This window comes from Cebus imitator, unplaced genomic scaffold, assembly GCF_001604975.1.
Source record: "Cebus imitator isolate Cc_AM_T3 unplaced genomic scaffold, Cebus_imitator-1.0 Scaffold406, whole genome shotgun sequence".
NCBI lineage: Eukaryota > Metazoa > Chordata > Mammalia > Primates > Cebidae > Cebus > Cebus imitator.
The window spans coordinates 3,134,430-3,154,841 of record NW_016107721.1 but is presented as its reverse complement, the minus strand read 5'-3'; the positions used below and the strand labels follow the sequence as shown (position 1 = coordinate 3,154,841).

The 20,412-nt window shown below is 36.8% G+C and overlaps 1 protein-coding gene across 1 annotated transcript in view; it reads right to left on the bottom strand.

Moving 5' to 3' along the window:
• Positions 1 to 20,412, bottom strand: part of PDZD8 (PDZ domain containing 8) — a 107,921-nt gene that overhangs the window by 26,847 nt on the left and 60,662 nt on the right. Inside the window, 1 exon segment of the mRNA XM_017509119.2 lies at positions 18,916 to 19,018. Coding sequence (XP_017364608.1) covers positions 18,916 to 19,018 — 103 coding nt within the window.

The following is a 20,412-nucleotide window of genomic DNA, read 5'->3' as shown; positions in this document are numbered from 1 at the left end:
TTTTTTTTTTTTTCTTTTTTGAGACAGTCTTGCTCTGTCATCTAGGCTGGAGTACAGTTGCATGATCTTGGCTCACTGCAACTTCCACCTCCCAGGTTCAAACAATTCTCATGCCATCAGAGTAACTGGGATTACAGGCGTGCACCACTATGCCTGGCTAATTTTTGTATTTTTAGTAGAGACAGAGTTTCACTATGTTGGCCAGACTAGTCTTGAGCTGGCCTCAAGTAATCCGCTTGCCTCAGCCTCCCAAAGTGCTGAGATTACAGGTGTGAGCACTGCGCCTGGCCAAAAATTATCATTTTTGAGGGACCAGTACACAAATCACCTTTGTTTGGCTTGCTTTTGGGACTTGCAACTGAATTCTGAATGTCAGGAACTTGGGCCCTTATGTTTAAAGTATAAAAGAATTATTTTCAAATTTTGAATTACAATTGAGAGGTCAAAATTTCTAAAACTAAAACAACTTTTTAATATTAAATAAGTTACTGAGCTGTTTGCAAGGTGAACTTTGTTTACAACATAGTTGGCAGAAAATATGTTAGAAATGTAACTTTGGGTACATTCTCTGAATGAGTAACTCTGGTTATTTCAGTAAATACAAGATGTCAGATCAATTTGTTTATGGTTAAAGGATACAAATTACTACCAGGCGAGGGACTAACAGTTTACTGTAAATCCCAATTAGAGGCGGCAAGAAGGCTGCTGAAGATCTATGGCTAAATTTCCTATTTTATCATATATCACTTTTAAAAATCATAACCATAACTGATGATCCCATCTAACTCCATTAGTATGTAAATACTTGCAAAGAGACACATATGCTCTCGTTCATTTTCGTTCTCTCCTTCTTCCCTTTTTCCTCTAATTCCCTCTTCTCTCCATTCTCCCACAGTCCCCACAAACATCCTTGAGTGTAAGGTAACGCAAGTAACATTTGGTTCAATTTAGAAGTGACTAAGTTAGAACTAGAATACTATTCCTTAATTCTGTTTATAAAGCATATTTCAGTAAATCATAATTCTTTTAAAAAGTTCATAAAACAATTTCTATGTTCTAGAACAACAACAACAACAACAACAACAACAACAACAAAACACAACACATGAAAAGAAATAAAACACTAAGCTTCTGAAGGGTCCTGCTGGTATCAATCTAATTTACTTCTAACCCAGGCAGTTTTAACAGCACAAAAGATATAAACTGAAATACTTAATAGGACCCTCAACTACTTGGAAATTATATACTTTGCTCCAAGGAACCCACTATATTCTCAATCATTTTCCATTTAGTTCCATCACTTTAATAGAAAAAAATGTGATATCACATTGTCATCTTTAAAGCTGTCTTACTAGCAAAGAGGATTCACAATTTGGATGCACACAATCACACCTTTTTTTTTTTTTTTTTGAGATGGAGTTTTGCTCTTGTTGCCCAGGCTGGAAGGCAATGGCAGGATCTAGGCTCACCACAACCTCCACCTCCTGGGTTCAAGCAATTCTCCTGCCTCAGCCTCTCGAGTAGCCGGGATTATAGTTATTCGCCACCTCGCCCAGCTAATTTTGTATTTTTAGTAGAGATGGGGTTTCTCCATGTTGGTCGGGCTGGTCTCGAGCTCCTGACCTCAGGTGATCTGCCTGCCTTGGCCTCCCAAAGTGCTGGGATTACAGGCACAAACCACCACACCCAGCCCACAACATTTTTTTCAAAGAAAGTGTAACTCTTTGAAACAGACATATGGCAAATGTCTTGTTTTTATCTCTTGGCATAAAAATTACTATCAATTCCCACAGAACTTTCCAAAAGACCTGTCATTAAGTTTAAACAATTCATAAAGGTATAAAATCAGAAAAGTTCTTAAACTCATAAGCTAGATAAATGAAAAAGAATCTCTCAACTAAGGGGAACGTAACTGAATCATGTGGGCCAGTCTTTCCCATGTGATTCTCGTGATAGTAAATTAAGTCTCATGAGATCGGATGGTTTTATCAGGAGTTTCTGCTTCTGCTTCTTCCTCATTTTTCTCTTGCCACTGCCATGTTAAGAAGGGCCTTTTGCCTTCCACCGTGATTCTGAGGCCTCCCCAGCTGTGTGGAACTGTTAGTCCCATGAAACCTCTTTTTTTCTAAAATGCCCAGTCTCAGGTATGTCTTTATCAGAAGCATGAAAAGGACTAATACAGTAAATTGGTACCAGTAGAGTGGGGTGTTGCTGAAAAGAAACCCAAAAATGTGGAAGTGACTTTGTGACTGGGTAACAGGCAGAGGTTGGAACAGTTTGGAGGCCTCAGAAGAAGACAGGAACATGTGGGAAAGTTTGGAACTTCCTAGGAATTTGTTGAATGGCTTTGCCCAAAATGCTGATAGCAACATGGACAATAAGGTCCAGGCTGAGGTGGTCTCAGATGGAGATGAGAAACTTTTTGGGAACTGGAATAAAAGGTGACACTTGTTATAGTTTAGCAAAGAGACTGGCAGCATTTTACCCCTGCCCTAGAGATTTGTGGAACTTTGAACTTGAGAAAGACGATTTAGGGTATCTGGTGGAAGAAATTTCTAAGCATTCAAGAGGTGACTTGTGTGCCGTTAAGGGCATTCAGTTTTATAAGGGAAGCAGAGCATAAAAGTTTAAAAATTTTGCAGCCTGCGTATGCGATAGAAAAGAAAAACCCATTTTCTGGGGAGAAATTCATGCCAGCTTCAGAAATTTTCGTAAGTAGCAAAGAACCTAATATTAACCCTTAAGACCACGGAGAAAATGTCTCCAGGCCATATTGAGACCTTCAAGGCAGCCCCTCCCATCGCAGACCTGGAGGCCCAGGAGGAAAAAGTGGTTTCGTGCGCTGGGCCCAGGGTCCCCGTGCTGTGTGCAGCCTAGGGACTTGGTGCCCTGTGCCCCAGCTCCTCCAGTTGTGGATAAAAGGGGACAATGTACAGATTCGGCTGTGGCTTCAGAGGGTGGAAGCCCCAATCCTTGTTGAGCCTGTGGGTGCATGGAAGTCAAGAACTGAGGTTTGGGAACCTCTGTCTACATTTCAGAAGATGTATGGAAATGCCTGGATGCCCAGGTAAAAGTTTGCTGCAGGAGTGGGGCCCTCATGGAGAATCTCTGCCAGGGCAGTGTGGAAAGGAAATGTGGGGTCAGAGTCCCTACAGAGTCCCTACGAGGGCACTGCCTAGTGGAGCTGTGAGAAGAGGGCCACCATCCTCTAAACCCCAGAATGGTAGATCCACCAACATCTTGCACCATCTTGCCTCAGATGCTCAATGACAGCCCGTGAAAGCAGCCAGGAGGGAGGCTATATCCGGCAAAGCCACAGGGATGGAGCTGCCGAAGACCATGGGAACTCACCTCTTGCAGCAGTGTGACCTGGATGTGAGACCTGGGGTCAAAGGAGATCATTTTGGAGCTTTAAAATTTGACTGTCCTGCTGGATTTCAGACTTGCATGGCCCTGTAATTCCTTTGTTTTGGCCAATTTCTCTTATTTGGAATGGCTGTATTTACCCAATACCTGTCCCCCAATCTAGAAAGTAACTAGCTTGCTTTGGATTTTACAGGCTCACAGGCGGAAGGGATTTGCCTTGTCTCAGATGAAACTTTGGACTGTGGACTTTTGAGTTAATGCTGAAATGAGTTAAGACTTTTGGGGGACTGTTGGGAAGGCATGACTGGTTTTGAAATGTGAGGACATGGGATTTGGAGGGGCCAGTGGCAAATGATATAGTTTGGCACTGTCTCCACCCAATTCTCATCTTGAATTGCATCTCCAAGAATTTCCATGTGTTGTGGGAGGGACCCAAGGAGAGGTAATTGAATCACAGGGGCCAGTCTTTCCCATGCCATTCTCATGACAGTGAATTGTCTAAGGATATCTGATGGGTTTAACGGGGGTTTCTGCTTTTGATTATTCCTCATTTTTCTCTTGCTACCACCATGTAAGAAATGCCTTTCACCTCTTGCCATGATTTTGAGGACTCCCCAGCCATGTGGAACTTGTAAGTCCAATTAAATCTCTTTTTGTTCCCAGTTTCAGGTACATCTTTATCAGCAGTGTGAAAATACACTAACGCAGTATCTGTAAAGAATTGATTCCAGGACCCCGTGGACATCAAAATCTGCTGGTGCTCAAGTCCTAGAGTCAGTCCTATGGAACTCATAGATACAAAACATCCATGTCTGTGGATTCTATATCCCACAAATACTGTATTTTCCATCTGCTGCTGACAGAATACAAAGATGCAGAACCTTGAGATATAGGGTGTCAACTATATATTTTAAAAATATTCTCGGCCAGGTGCGGTGGCTCATGCCTGTAATCCCAGCCCTTTGGGAGGCTGAGGTGGGCGGATCCCCTGAGGTCAGGAGTTTGAGACCAGCCCGGCCAACATGGTGAAATCCCATCTCTACTAAAAATACTGTAATTAGCCAGGCATCGTGGTATGCGTCTCTAATCCCAGCTACTCAGGAGGCTGAGACATGAGAATTGCTTGAACCCAGGAGGCAGAAGTTGCAGTGAACTGAAATTGCACCACTGCACTCCAGCCTGGGCAACAGAGCAAGACTCTGTCTCAAAAAAAATAAGGAGGGGGGTACATGTGAATAGTATAAGGAATGAATCCTAAATTATCTCACATGTTAAAGATCCCAAATCTGGAAATCTAAAATCTGAAAATGAGCATTTCCTTTGAGTGTCATGTCAGTGATAAAAAGTTTCAGATTTCAGAGTGTTTCAGGTATCTGGATTTGGAATGCTCAACTTGAATAATGCCTAAATTTTCACAAATTAACATTTAATGGACAGATAAGAAGCTGCTGAAGTCGGCCTCTCCTGAGAACTAAGGCAGATTTAAAATTATTCTTTGAAGAAAAACTTCAATGTCACCTTGCATGGCTTTGTTCTAAGAGTTGAGTTTGTGTTCTGGCTCTAACATTTACTAGTTTTGTCAACTCAGGCAAGTGATTTAGCCCTGTGAGTCTTAATCATAAAACAGTGACACCCGATATCTACCATACTGGGTTGTTGTCAACATTAAATGAAACTATGGGCATAAACATCTGGCGCAATCTAGGTACAGGTACTTCTGTTATCTCCCCTTAGGAAGATTTCCTTCTGGATGAAAATACAAATGACTCCCCTCAATCATCAAAATGGAATGCCAGCTTAGCCATTTGATAACTTGGTTTCTAAAGCAACTGGGTAGTAAATTAGGACTGCATCCATTGGTTATTTCATCTAAGAGAAAAGAAAGATCTAAAAGTATAATATGAAAAAGTAAACTCCATTATATAAATACAACCAATCTAAGAGATCTAAGGAATAAAAACGGTCCTCTGCTCAGGTTCAAAAGGCTGTTAGGAAAATAATTACATTTTAATGATTATCTTGCAATATACTTAGGTTTCTTATTTTCTCTTTTAAAATATGATTGATGTTTTGATTGGAAATAAATTTAAAGTTTATACGACCATTCCAGTGAAATAAAAAGTTCAGAAAAATATGCAGAGGCCTAGGTTGTTAGGTGAACAATACAGTAGAACCTTCTTGCCCTTTTTAATTCCTTTGTCCAACAGAAACAGCTCTTATTTTAAAAATGAATCACCAGGTCAGGCTTCAGCCTCATATAGTATCACTCTATTTCTGCAGGTGATTTACATCTTACTAAGGAAGTGTAAGAGCCTTAGGTACAGATAGTTTTTTTTTTTTTTTTTTTTTTTTTAAAATGCGCTTTTTTTACCACATCCTCACCAACTTTTTTTTTTTTTTTTTTTTTTAATAAATAAGGTTTCTTTTTTTAAAAAATAACTTTTTAATCTTGAAATAATTTCAACCTTACAGAAAAATTGCAAAACTAGTAAAGAATTCCAGTAAAGAATTCCCATTTATCCTAAACCCAGATTTTCCAATTGTTAACATTTTGCCACATTTGTTTCTCTTTGCATATTATTTTTCTGAGCCATTTGAAAATAAATTAGACAAATGATATCCTTAACCTCTAAATACTTAAGCACCTATTTCCTAACAAAGACATTCTCTCACATAACCACAGTACGATTATCAGAGTCAGAAAGTTAACATTGGGATAATACTATCATCTAATCTATAGACTTTATTCCAGCTGGAATGTAATTCTGAAATATGAACCAATAGCCTTTTATCTTTGCATAATCTTTGACCAAGGGATTACTTATATCAATAGTAAACTATTGCCTATTGGCTACTTATATTTTAAGAACACACAAGCATATTTTGTATGTGAATAATGGGTGTTTGCGTATGTTTACCAAGTTTGCCTAAAAGGTTAACAGTGGTCTCTCCAAGCAGTGGAATTATGGTTGACTTTTGTAGTCTTCTCTATAGCTTTCTATTTTTTTTTAAATGAGGAAAAACTGCCGATACTAATTTCTAAACATATATGTGTATATATATAATTTTTATCTTATACAGGTTGATTTTGGTAAAATATGCACGTTTCTGCAAATTTCACAAATGAGTATTTCACCATCAAAATTTAAAATCTGCTTCATGATAATCCCTTTTGCTTACTGGCTTCCTACTTAAACTTCTGACAACATTCTCATTATTGATCAACTTATAAAAGATAATTCACACATCATTCATTTAGGAAAAAAGTCATCTGCCCATACTCTAACAATTACTAGATAACCTTAAAATAAAATAACCAATTATCCAGAAGTACTCTTATTTACAGTGATTAATAAAACATCCTTATCTCTTCCAACATAAGGCATATTGTTTACACATAAACAACTTTCAAATATAACCATCTATTTCTCTAGTACAATCCAATATCAGGGTAAACCAACATGCTTACAAATGGGAAACACAGCTGTCAAACCAGCTTTAAACTCTACACCTGTTCAATATTTTTGAGAAATACATAACTTATGAAAATACTACCAAGACGGGTTTAATAGGACATATGAATTAAGCATCGCTATTGCCACTCCTTTCCACTTATGTGTTTGAAGGCAAAAACAAAAATTTTAACCTAGTTTTACTTTAGCTTATTCCTTTTAAAGCACCTTCAATTAGTATATTATAGAACTTCACATTTTTTTTTTTTTTTTGAGACGGAGTTTCGCTCTTGTTACCCAGGCTGGAGTGCAATGGCACGATCTCGGCTCACCGCAACCTCCGCCTCCTGGGTTCAGGCAATTCTCCTGCCTCAGCCTCCTGAGTAGCTGGGACTACAGACACGCGCCACCATGCCCAGCTAATTTTTTGTAGTTTTAGTAGAGACGGGGTTTCACCATGTTGACCAGGATGGTCTCGATCTCTTGACCTCGTGACCCACCCGCCTCGGCCTCCCAAAGTGCTGGGATTACAGGCTTGAGCCACCGCGCCTGGCCTGAATTTCACATTTATAGCAAAAATGCAAACAGGTGAAAGCTAGACATCTCAAACAGTGAAGTATCATGAACTACTTCCTAAATGTTTGAAAACTTCGTTATTAACTATAACTATCTACAAGCACTAATGTCCATGCTATGACATTAAGATTCTTTATTCCTAAAAAGTTCTTAATTTCTTATCTTACACATTCCTGAAATTTAAATGTTTGTCCATGTTTTAATCTGTTGAGATGGGCAGCAGCTATTGATCTCCATCCTCCTTACAACAGCCCCTAATAAACTTGCTGATATTCTCAAGTCATTATTTGAGAACATTATCTTAAAAAACAACAGTAACACTATCTTGTGATTGAGAAGGATACTCTCCCTGCTCTCCTCACCTTGTTACAGGAAGGACTTAAAAGGGTCTTATAAACTTGTTCAAGAAAAAATAAATAAATAAAATAAAAGGGACTGGGAGTAGGGGATTTGTAAGGACATACAAAATATATGCACCAAAAACCATAGGAGCAAAATAGGTCAAGTTCAATTATAATATTATGTGCCAGGTATTATGCTAAGTATTTTTCATACATTTAACCCTTATACCCTGTAAGGCAGTTACTAATACCTATATTGTAGAGATTATGAAATACCTTGCTCATAGTCATAAAGCTAGAGTGAAAAAAGCTAGATTTCAACCCAGGTATATAGGACACCATTTGTGGAAATGATATAGTACTAGTTAAGAACATCAGCAGTGGGGTCATACTGCCTGGGTTTGCAGACTGTCTTGACTGCCACCTACCTGGGTGATATCGATAAATTACTTCTGTCTTTGCATCTTAATTTTCTCATATATAAAACAGAGATAATAATAGTGCCTATTATCATGGTATTATTCAATGAGGATTAAATGTTTAATGCATGTAAAATCTTAAAACTAAGACTGGCACAGAAAAATTGTGGAAACCTGTAATTGCTAATTATCACTGGACTGAATATATGTGGACAGGGAGCTGAATACTACTGCAAGATCTCTCATTACATTTCTCTAATACTTTAGGAAAGTGTTTATCTCTTAGTTTTGCATCTGTGTATGACTCAGAAAATCAGCTACTTGGCTAAGTGGATTTTTATAGGAAGGTGCTACTGTGCCTTGAAAAGGATGTTTTAGCTAGTGAGACTGTTTAGACTGTGTGAATCAATTTTAGTTGAATTAGAGTAAACTGCAGGATTCTGAGAAACGGAACCTGAAAATAATGTTTAAGTTTTATGAATGTTACCTCCTTTAGCTTGCTCTTTCAAAATATTTAGATTCTTACTACAATACTGTGAAACTACTTTGCTGTTCTTTATCCTATATGAAAAAAAGAGATCTTAAAAACATAGCATAAACCTCAAATAAAGCATTCAACTTACTAGTTAAGATACTAGAAGGTGAAATCACAGCAGTAATTTTTTTTCTTTTAAAAATCATAGATCAAAGCACCACATGAAAAACATTCCATCTCTACACTGACCTTTGATAACAGCTTGTACAGAATGAGATCCTCTTTCTCCTTTCCTTCTCCCTCCTTACAGCTCATCTTTCTGGCTTCCTTGCTCACTCCAAAACCTCCTCCATTCCCTGTGGTATCCAAGCCACACAGACTCTATTTTCCATTTCCACTGCCACCTTTCTGGTTCAGACTTTCATTACCCCTCACCTCTACTTTTCAGGTCTTTATGCTATCAAATCATCCTTGATTTTATCCATTGCTGCCAGGTTCAATAAACATATTATTGACTATTATGTGCTAAATATTGTGCTAGACATTTTAATATATAGAATCTCATTTAACCTTCATACAACCATATGAAATATCAGTCTCATTTTATAGAATAAAGTACTTGTGGATGAAACGGGTTTAGGGACTCTGAGTAAGGTCATGCTGGAAAAAGTGGCCTAGCTGAGACTGAAATCCAGCTCTAAGTTTGCCTGAAGAAAGATTCTGATAACATTTTCATTCTAAAAGCCTCCAGAGGCCCAACAGTCTTGGAAAGTAACAGTCAGACTTCCCAAAGTGGTATTTAAAGTACTCTATAATGTGGTTCAACCTTTTTATTTTTGTTTTGCGTAACTTTCTATGCTGCCATATTGTTTAGCCAACTTGAACAACTGACTCTATCCCAACGATATTCAAATAGTCTTACTCTTAGCTGGGAATTTTGCTATGTCCTCATTTTGAAATGGCCTCTCTGCCATCTCAAAATCCTATATATAATATGAGGTTTGGTTCAAATGTCACCTCCTTAATATATTTTCTAGTTTTCCCAAAGAATGTTACTTCTCCCTCATTGGAACCTCACAGTACTACCGATACTCACAGCACTGATGATCTTATTTCCTTACTACTTATTTCGTTGAAGGGAAAGATGATACAATGCCTTACACCTCATATTCAGTTTCTTGTTTTCATATTCATAGTGCTTACCATTAATTTGATTGGAGAGTTTATGTTTGTATATTTTGACATAACTTCCTATTCTTTTCCCAGCATCTTAAAATCATAGTAAACATACTTAGAAAACCTAAGACAGAGAACTACATCCTCATTTTTAATCAAGATGAACTTTAAGAGTAGAAATGTTACATAGGATTTACTACTAAAGTTTGAAGGCTTTTAGTTTATTTAAAGAAGCCAAACTATGGAACATTATAGATGGCTAAAATTTCATTGAGTCCCTACTGTATTCACAAGTATTATCAAATTGAACTAAACCTGGGTTTTCATAAAAACTGACATTTTGAAAAAAGCTTTATTTGCTTTAATCTTTCTCTTCCTTTTGATAAGATTAAGACTGTAAATGGCAAATGGTTAAACAGGAGCACCAAAATGTTATCTGCAAGGCATCTGGCCTTAAAAAAAACACCAAAATGCTAACTCTGAGGCATCTGGCTTAACGTATTTATAAGTTTGTCTGTCTCAGATACTCTTGAGTATCTGAAATCACAGTTGTTTAAGAAGCTCTTTTATACTCTTTATATGTACATTCAACAATACATGACAGAGGTGGACTTTGTAGATGCATTGAATTTCATTCGGCAAGACTTCTAAACTCTCCAAAACTGAAAGGGAAGTAAGGCATGTAAAATTTAAGATTATACCTCATCATTTTATTTAGGCTACATTAAACTATACACATAGAGTAAGAAATATTTTTGATGTTTTCAATAATGTCAGAAATAATTTATACACCACATCTGTAAACCAAAATCCTCACTCTAAAAATCAGGCTTTTCACAAAATTAATATTGAGCAGTAAAGCTCTCATTTTGTGGACTTCCTTACCCTAAACAATTTTATTTGGTTAAAACATACAAGGAATAGCCTTGAAGATGGAAAGGAAATAGAAATGTGACTAAAAGTCATGCTAAAACTCTGAAGGTCTGGAAGAAAAAGGGTTGTGGTTGAATAAAGGCTCTTGGTCAGGCAGCCAGCCTTAGTCATACCAAAAACATTTCCTAACAAAGTCATACAAAAACCTTTCCTAACCAACTGAATGCCATGTGCTAAGAGCAAAACATCATAGTACCTGCTGATATGGAAGATATTGCTGGAGACAATACTGATAACATTATCATAGAAATATAAATGTGAAATCCCAAGTGTGATAAGCATTACCAAGGAGCTTCATGATGGTTAGGAAAGGTTTCCCAGAGGAAATGATTATTAGTGTTTTATTAATAGGTTCTAAGAGAACAGAAAACTGAGTATTTAATAAGAAAGGCCTTTAAAACAGAGGATGGCTACTTGGTGACAGAATAGCTGAGTACCAAACAGGAGACATTGAGTAAACTCAGATATTAGTAATAGTAAGAAGTTACTATCAATCTTTGGCTGGAAGGAAGAAGGGTGAGGAAGAAGAGGTGGTATTACTAGAGGCCAGGGGCTAGAGTATCAAGTAGAAGCTGGAAGTATGGTGGGCCTGTCCTGTCAGAAGCATGAAGCCACGAAGGAGAAAGAATGGCTGTCAGATACACTGTCCAATGCAGAGGGAAAGAAGAAAACTCTGGCTTTCCCAGTTCACTCCCATTCCCATCAGTGCTTTACATTGGTCAAATCCAGCTGAAATACAGTCTGCTAAGGTCAGCCCTCTCACAGCATATAGCAGTGAAGGGCAGAAAAATGTATCTGAGGGCAAACAAGCTAAGGTCAAACACAAGCAGAGATCAGGTGAATGAGTTAACCACAGGTTTGTATGGGCAGAAATGAGCTGGGGGAAGGGGGCACATATACCATGGCTGTGTAGTGGACAGAGAGTATGGCAAGTATGGAGGAGTGAAAGACAGCCAGCATGGTTAAACTGGAGAATGGCAGGGGAGAAAGGAGGGCTGGAGAAATACATAGGGACCAGGCCTGCGAGGACTGGAATTTATCATCCTATAATATGCAATCAGAAACCACAGAGGCAGGCAACTGACAGAATCAGATTTGTATCTCAAAAGTTCACTGATCCTCCCCTTTTCCTCCCAGGAAATTCACTAAACTGCAACATGTCAGAAATTCTACTAGGTGCAGGATACATAGCATAAAAACAATATAGCATATTTGTGTCTCTGTGAAGTCTACTACCAAGTGCCTAGCATGCTGGATTATGTAAGACCTTTTAGGTATTCTTTCAGCATAAATCATCTGATTATCATCACGACATGATATTTATCTTCATTACACCACAGATTTAGTTCCAGTAAATTTGCTGATTATCCTCCTGTTTACTTTTTGTATTTATATGCTTCCATTAGTCACTCACCCATCTTTGTCTTTTCAGCTGAAGAACACTAATTTTTTTCCCATCCATTTATCTTTATATGGCTATCTCATTTCCGTGTTAATTTTAATTATTTGTCCTCACCCTATCCAGTTCTGTTTTAAAATCCTTGTATTATAGCAACCATAAATGCACAAATAATTTATTCCCAGAGAATTTCATAGTTTTAAAATAAGTGTATAAAAAGATTTCATTTCTGTGACATTTCTCATGAAAAGTCAAATTCCTTGTTTTGGAAGCACAGTGACATATTATCTATTTCTTTAAGAATCCTAGATCTCATATAAGTATAGTTTGGATTTCTTTCTTACATACTTGTCCTGCGAGCTCTTCCTTCATATTCTACCTCTTAACTTGGTACTTCTTAGCTTAGTGCTATGTGTAAATCTAAAGATTATACTGTACATTCCTTCTTCGAGATCTGTGCTGTCCAATATGGTACCCACTAGTCACATGCAGCTTCGGAGCACTTGGAATGTAGCTGAAATTCAACCTATGCTGTAACTGTAAAATATATACCAGATTTCAAAGACTTTTTATAAGGATGTAAAATATCTCATTGATTTTTATGTTGATTACATGTCAAAATGACCAGGTTTGAGATATATATGGGTCAAATAAAACATTACTAAAATTAATTTCACCTGCTTATTTTTGTTTTTTTACAGTGTCCACTAGAAAATCAAAAATTACATAAGTGCCACATATTATATTTCTGTTAGTGCTGTTTTAAATCATTTATGAAAATTTATCAAAGTCTTGGACTCAAGCATTCAGGATACTATACCTGGTCATCCTTATCCTGTTTCCCACATCTTTAAGCCAGATCTACTTGTAACAAAATATTCTCCTAGGAATTAGATGTTCCAGGAAACTTTGGTATGGATCTTCTTCAAAAGCTTTCGGAAAGTTGAAAATTCATTTGCTGTTTTCATTTCTTCTGTATGTTCATTTACCATCTTCATATTAGATAGGAATGAGTTCCCTAAATGCTGTTTTTTCTCCCAACTGATTATTTTTCCTTTACACTAAGTCTTTACTGTATTCAATTGCCCTAATAATTACTTTGGAAGTAAACGAAGACTCACTGGGCTCTATAAGAAGCCAGACTGTCTGAATCAGGCTTAATCTTAGGCAAGTGAACATGGGTGATTGTATTTTGAAGCCCCTTGTATTCAAATCCCATCTCCCCATAATTTCAGATCTCTCCTGAACTCTGTTCTAAAATGATTCAATTATCACTACTAATTATTACAATAACATTCATAGTCTAGTTTTTGTTAGAGGTAGTGAGATTTAATCAAACAGGTATAGATCCTATAGTCAGAAGATTTTGGCTCTTTGTATATGGGAAAAGTATTTCATAGATTCTAAAGTGCTACATATGTTAGATATTTTGATTGCATATCTTGTTTCTTACCCTGGCAGTGGTTCTTAGAAAATAGGTATCATCTCCTCATCTCTTTAATTGTATGGGTGTGTTTAAAAATTGATGGGAGTCTGATATCAATTATTTACCTTTCCAAATCGGATTCTTGAGAAAAATTAGGCTTTGATGAGAAAACAATAGCTTTCTTTTCTAGAGAAGAAAAAAATACCACTCAAGTCAAACAGAAAGAAAACGTCCGAAATCTAGGAGGTGAATTCTTCAGACTTTACAATTTTAGATAAGGAGGACCTTATCTAAAGCCCTACTTATAACAGTTGCCAGTTAATACCACATAACACTCTAAAAGAATATACTGTTCTGATTAAGAGCTCCAATATGTCACTTATGGATTCTCCCCATTAGCTGAGTGCTTTTCAGGGATTCATTATTCCTCGTTTTTCAGGTAGATCTGAAGTAGAATGTCATCTCCTAATGCCTTTAACCGCAGTTCCCTCTGGAACCTGCATACTGGGGTACAAAAGGTATGAAGTACTTCCACTCTTTTATTTATACCGACAAATGATTATAATCTCTTCTGCCCATCTGTTCTAAATTAAGAGACCCAAAAGCTTCTTTTAGAATTTCCCCTCCATTTCAAAACAGGAAAAAATTCATATTCATCCTTCCTTTCTGATAGTGACACATTTATATACCAATATTGTTTGGGTTTTCAACCTCGTGTCTCTACTTGCAGAAGGAAATAGTTGGTCTCTTATGAAAGACAATTGCTATCAAGTATATGAAGGCAGAGGGTGGTAGGTTGAAGGAAGATGGAGAGTCAGGTTAGTATCAGAAAATGTACATAAAAGCTTGTTTCTAAAACCAGAATTCCTTACATTCTTTTATTCAGAATGAAAGAATAGGTGGGTGTTTGTAGTAGCCCCTACTACCTTTTCCTTACCCTCAGAATTCCCAGATTCAGAGGTTCCAGAGCCCATTTTCATGGTGCCTTCTCTGCTACCCAATGGCCTCAAACATTCCAAATTGAAGGAATAGAGTTGGAATAGAACAATCTATGAGAAAAATCAAGTGGGTCAGTGTGGACAAATGATTAAAAGTAGATACAGAGGGCACAGGCAGACTAGCTAAAATAGGAAGACAGTAGGAAAGAGAACAAAACTTTTATTAATAATCTATTTTTTGCCTGAGGCTGGGCGTGGTGGCTCATGCCTGTAATTCCAGCACTTTGGGAGGTTGAGGGTGGGTCACCAGAGACCTGGAGTTCGAGACCGGCCTGGCCAACATGGTGAAACTCTGTCTCTACTAAAAATACAAAAATTAGCCGGGTGTAGTGGTGCATGCCTGTAGTCCCAGCTACTTGGGAGGCTGAGGCAGGAGAATTGCTTGAACCCAGGAGGTGGAGGTTACAGTGAGCCGAGACTGCACCACTGCACGCCAGCCTGGGCGACAGAGCTAGACTGTCTCAAAAACAAAAACAAAAAAAATAATTTATTACCTGTCTGGAACCAGGGGTAAAGCAAGTGAGTGGTCAGTGGCAAGGAAACTCAAATTCTGGGAAGGTAAAACTTAGGATCTCTCTCTTTCAAATAATGTGTGCTAATGTGGCATTTATATGGTCTGTGTGGGTAACAAGGCACACAATAATGATTCATATGTGTCTTAATATATGTCAGGTTAATTCATCATGAATTTTATTTGTAAGCACTATATATTCTACAGACATTTATAGATAGTTTTTATAGTTGACTGCTAAAATATCATGGCCTGAAACTTTTTAAAATCTGAAAACTCCTTAAATTTCTTTCTTAGTGAAAGTTAAGCAAAGTATGATCACCAAACCTGAATACTGCAATAGACTGCAATAAATCACAAATTGAATTGTCTTTTTCTGGTGTGGTAAAGAAATTTTTAATATTTACTCTGTCACCTCTAATTTTTGTTTAAGTCTAATATTTAATTTACTTGTATCTCAGCTATCTTGGTTTATAGGATTCTCATGATAAATCTTCATTATTTTCAAAGAACAAACACAATCATAAGGCACCTCATTTACTCTACGAGCTCTTTTATTGTATGTATGAGCTAAGCAGGGCACTGCTCTGTGTTTGCTCCAAACTTTTCTTGGGTTTCTAATAACGTATTTCTAAAATAGGCTTTATGCAGGCTATTTGCTAAATTACTCTGCAATTTCTCCCTTATATCCCAATTTATAAAAAATTCCCTTAAAAAGTCATGGCCAGGTTCAATCATTGTGGTAAACAGTGTGGCGATTCCTCAAGGACCTAGAAATAGAAATTCCATTTGACTCAGCAACCCCATTACTGGGTATATATCCAAAGGATTATAAATCGCTCTATTATAAGGACACATGCACACGAATGTTCACTGCAGCACTGTTTACAATAGCAAAGACCTGGAACCAACCCAAATGCCCATCGACGATAGACTGGACAGGGAAAATGTGACACATATACACCATGGAATACTATACAGCCATCAAAAACGATCAGTTCATGTCCTTTGTAGGGACATGGATGAACCTGGAAACCATCATTCTCAGCAAACTGACACAAGAACAGAAAATCAAACACTGCATGTTCTCATTCATAGGTGGGTGTTGAACAATGAGAACACATGGACACAGGGAGGGGAGCATCACACACTGGGGTCTGTAGAGGGGAAATAGGGGAGGGACAGTGGGGGGTGGGGAGCTGGGGAGAGATAGCATGGGGAGAAATGCCAGATATAGGTGATGGGGAGGAAGGCAGCACATCACACTGCCATGTGTGTACCTATGCAACAATCTTGCATGTTTTTCACATGTACCCCAAAACCTAAAATGCAATTAAAAAAAAAAAAAAGTCATGGCCAGGTGTGATGGCTAGTTCCTTTATACCCAGAACCTTGGAAGGCTGGCGGGGGAGGACTGCTTGAGGACAGGAGCTCAAGACCAGCTTGGGCAACACAGCAACACCTTGTCTCTACCCAAAAATAAATAAATAAATAAAAATAAATAAAAGATGAGTGTAATGGCATACACCTGCAGTCCCAGCTACTCCAGAGGTGGAAGTTGAGGTGGGAGGATTACTTGATCCCAGGAGTTGGAGGCTGCAGTGAGCCATTATTGTGCTGCTGCACTCTAACCTGGGTGACAGGGCAAGACCCTGTCTCTAAAAAAATAAAAAATGAAAAGGTCATCAAATAGATTTGAGTTGTTTTCTTGTGGACTGGCTACATAAAAGTCAGTCATAACTCCTGTTTCTCCCTTGCATTCTACTTCTACAAAGGCAGAAAAGTTAAAATGGCTTCTCATAGTGTACTTCCTTGCTGCTGAGGAAGCCATATGACTCATTTCTGGCCAGTGAGATGTTAGTAGAAATCCCTGGGAGGAAATTCCAGGAAAGTTTTAAAAAGGACATGGCTGACATGTGCTTTTGGCCAGCTTTAGACCACACCCCTTTTCTTGAAAGGTAAAATCCTAAGGGTGTCTTAGACATCTTGCAACCATGAGAGCAAAAAACCCATGCTAAGAAAGATGAAGGAGGAAGCCATGTTCTTCAATTACAGTGTTATACTCCTTTAAAAACTCAAGGCACATTTAAAGTATGGCAGGAATTAAGTTTCTTTTATTCTGCATATTCATTATAATTAGTGACTAAATTCAATGAAGAATTCCAACATAAAGACTGATTTAAACCTAGAGATTGTATTTCTACAAAGAGAGCATCCTAAACTCATCAAATAATTTTGCATAATTGTTTTTTTAACAATGTTCTATTTTCTACCCATATTTGTAATATATTATAAATTATCAAAATCTACTCCCTGATGTTTTATGTTGTCTTAAAGAACATGCTAATTCTCCTCCCTAGGAATATTAAATTCAGACATAGGTAATTTAATGCCTGTAGACACTGTTGCTGACATTTTCAACATCAGATCTAATTAATAACCTAGAATTCTTTCCTCAAAACTACTTATGACATATTAAGAAGTAAAATAATGAAAATATTAATGTCTTACCAACCTTTGCTATAAAATATTAGAACCATCTAATCTCATATCTTTGCAAATATAATAAAGGATATTGAAAATGCCAATAGCAATGGCAAGTTATGACCAATTCAAAGTAAAGCCAAAAATTTAGCTGGACAAAAACAATAATGCTTCTTCATGCAGTTACGTGTTTCAAAATAAATTCTAATGCCAGTTATTTCATTCTTCTGAGGAATTGCTTCAAATTGTTTGAGATACTAACATAAAGAAAGTTGGGGCAAGATCAGCCACCAAAAAAAGGGGAAATTTCCCATGAAACCTCTATTTTGACCATGTCATTACCATGCTCAAAATCTTCAACAGCTCCCCACTGCTTTCATAAATCCAAACTCTATGGGCCAACCACCCTCCCTTTCCAGTTTTACTTGTCCCTACCTCTCCACTCTGATCCAAATTACCCTATTTCTCTCAAAATAATTTCAAACTGCCCAATGTTTATATAAGGATGTTCACAATTAATACATAAGTACATTAGAAACAATTTAAAAGTCAGAGGAATTTCCATAAAAATGCTACATAGTAGTCCAATAAAGATTTAGCAGGATTTTGACTATTACCCTGTAGTACTGGGAACATGCTTCTACTAAAAATAATTATTGTTTACCTGAAATTCAGATTTAACTGGGTGTCCTCTATTTTCTCTGGTAAGCCTGCTCCAGTGTCATCTCTCTAGAGTCCTATTATCACCAGGTCTAAAGAATGTCCTTTATCGTAACTTATAATTCCTCTGTCATATCCCTTCATAGCACTTGTCAATCTTTGGGAATAGCTTTGTTCAGTTTTTTTGTTTACCATTGTAGATCACTTCCTCCCTCTTCTAATTAATCCCCACATCACAATTCTACCTCATGTTAGTATCACAGAATAGGGTTGGTTTTTTTTTTTTTTTTTTTTTTTTTTCTTGAACAGTTTCTCTCACATCTAAAACAGTACCCAGCACAAAGTAAGTGTTCATAAAATATCTGTCCAATGAATGAATAATGAATACTCTGAATTCACATCTTCAAAAGTGTTGTTAAAATTATTTCCTTCTACTTTCATAACTGCAGCAATCTTAAAAGTTCTAAAAGGAAAACTAGTTGGACTAGGTTTCTTATGCAAGTAATATGAATACTAACTATAGTTTCATGTGATTTACTTTATCACTGAGGTTGTATTGTAACAAGACAAATAAATAAGAACTGTTCATAACTATTTGCACATGACCAAAAATAACTCTAAGAATATAGAAATAGTAATAAAAGCACACTTATAAAATAGACCTTTATACAGATATAAATCACTGCAAATCCATTTTACCGTCTTAATAGAGCTCCTTTGTTTTTCTTCCCAAACACTACTGCTTAATTCAAGTGTACAATGAACATTTGCCTCTCTGTCATAGGATCCAAAAATGAGTAACCTGCAGAATAAAACAAAACAAGGGAGAATATTATGCTTGTTATATTCATTAAAATTTTTCTTTCTGATCATTATAACAAGAAGCAATACATTACTCCATTACTATTATAGCTTTAGTAAGAGAAAAAAAAATTAAGTCAAATATTTTATACACCCTCTAGTGGAAACATGAAGTAAAGCTAAAATCTGGTGAGATTCCAGGATATGCTGTTTTCCAGCAGCTAAGTTAAACAAATACAAAGTATTATCTACTCATTAAGTAAAGAAATTGACCAAATATTTATATGTAGCAGCAACAGCTATACATCTTCAAAACAGACTATGGAATTAAAAAAAAAAAAGATGCAGAATAATGCATCTAGTATACCATCAACTGTAAAACACACACACACAAAAGTGTGATACAATTTCTTATAAACACACACACACACACACACACACACACACACTCTCTCTCTCTCTCTCTCTCTCTCTCTCTTCATCTACGAATATGACCTCAGGAAAATGATTTAACTTTTCTAAGGCCCCTCTTCTAGAAACTCTGGGCAAAAATAGTACTTACCCCTGAGAACTATTTTAAGTAAAAGACAATGCACACAAGGCATTTAGCATAGTGCCTAGTAAACAGTAAGTGCTCAATAAATGTTATTTCTATTACTATCTTGAAAACAATTGTCAAGGAATATTGGCGTCACATAATTTTACTGTTTAACATTTGGATCTAAAAAAGACATATGAGGTCCAATCACAAGATTATATAAAATAATTTTTATTATTGAAGAAAAAACTCACATGTCCAACTTCTGTATTATCTATCCTCAAAATCAGAATGTAAATCTGCCAACTTGTTTCAGCAGTAAGCTTGAGAATAGCTTTAACACTAACAAACATGTTAGCTGTTACTCTATTATTTTATCTCTCTATGAAGATCATGAGGCAGTAGTGAATAATGAAAAAGTGGGTAAAACACATGAGAGCAATTTGAAAAAAACTGTGTCTACAGGTTAAAGACCTCAAGCAAATCATGTCCATACTCCACAAACTAGAGTCACAAACAAAAGCCTGAATAAACTCATGGTGAAAAATCAACCAAAACAAAAACAAACCTCTAAAATTCTAAGTTCTAGACAATTCTTAAAGAATCTTAAAAGGAACTTTAAACTTAGTGCTTAACAACCTATTACCAAAAACACGGCAGTCCAAATACACAGAGGATTCTTAATTATAAAATGCTAGGTTTAGGAAAAAAATGAGAATTTACATTCATTAAAGCTCTGCTGCCACCATCTGTTCAAAGAGTAAACTACCTAAGCGCCTTTACTACCATGCAGAGAAAACTGCACAAGCTAGTGTCCCCAAATTCCTGGCAGGTATTAATCTTCAGAATTCAGGAAT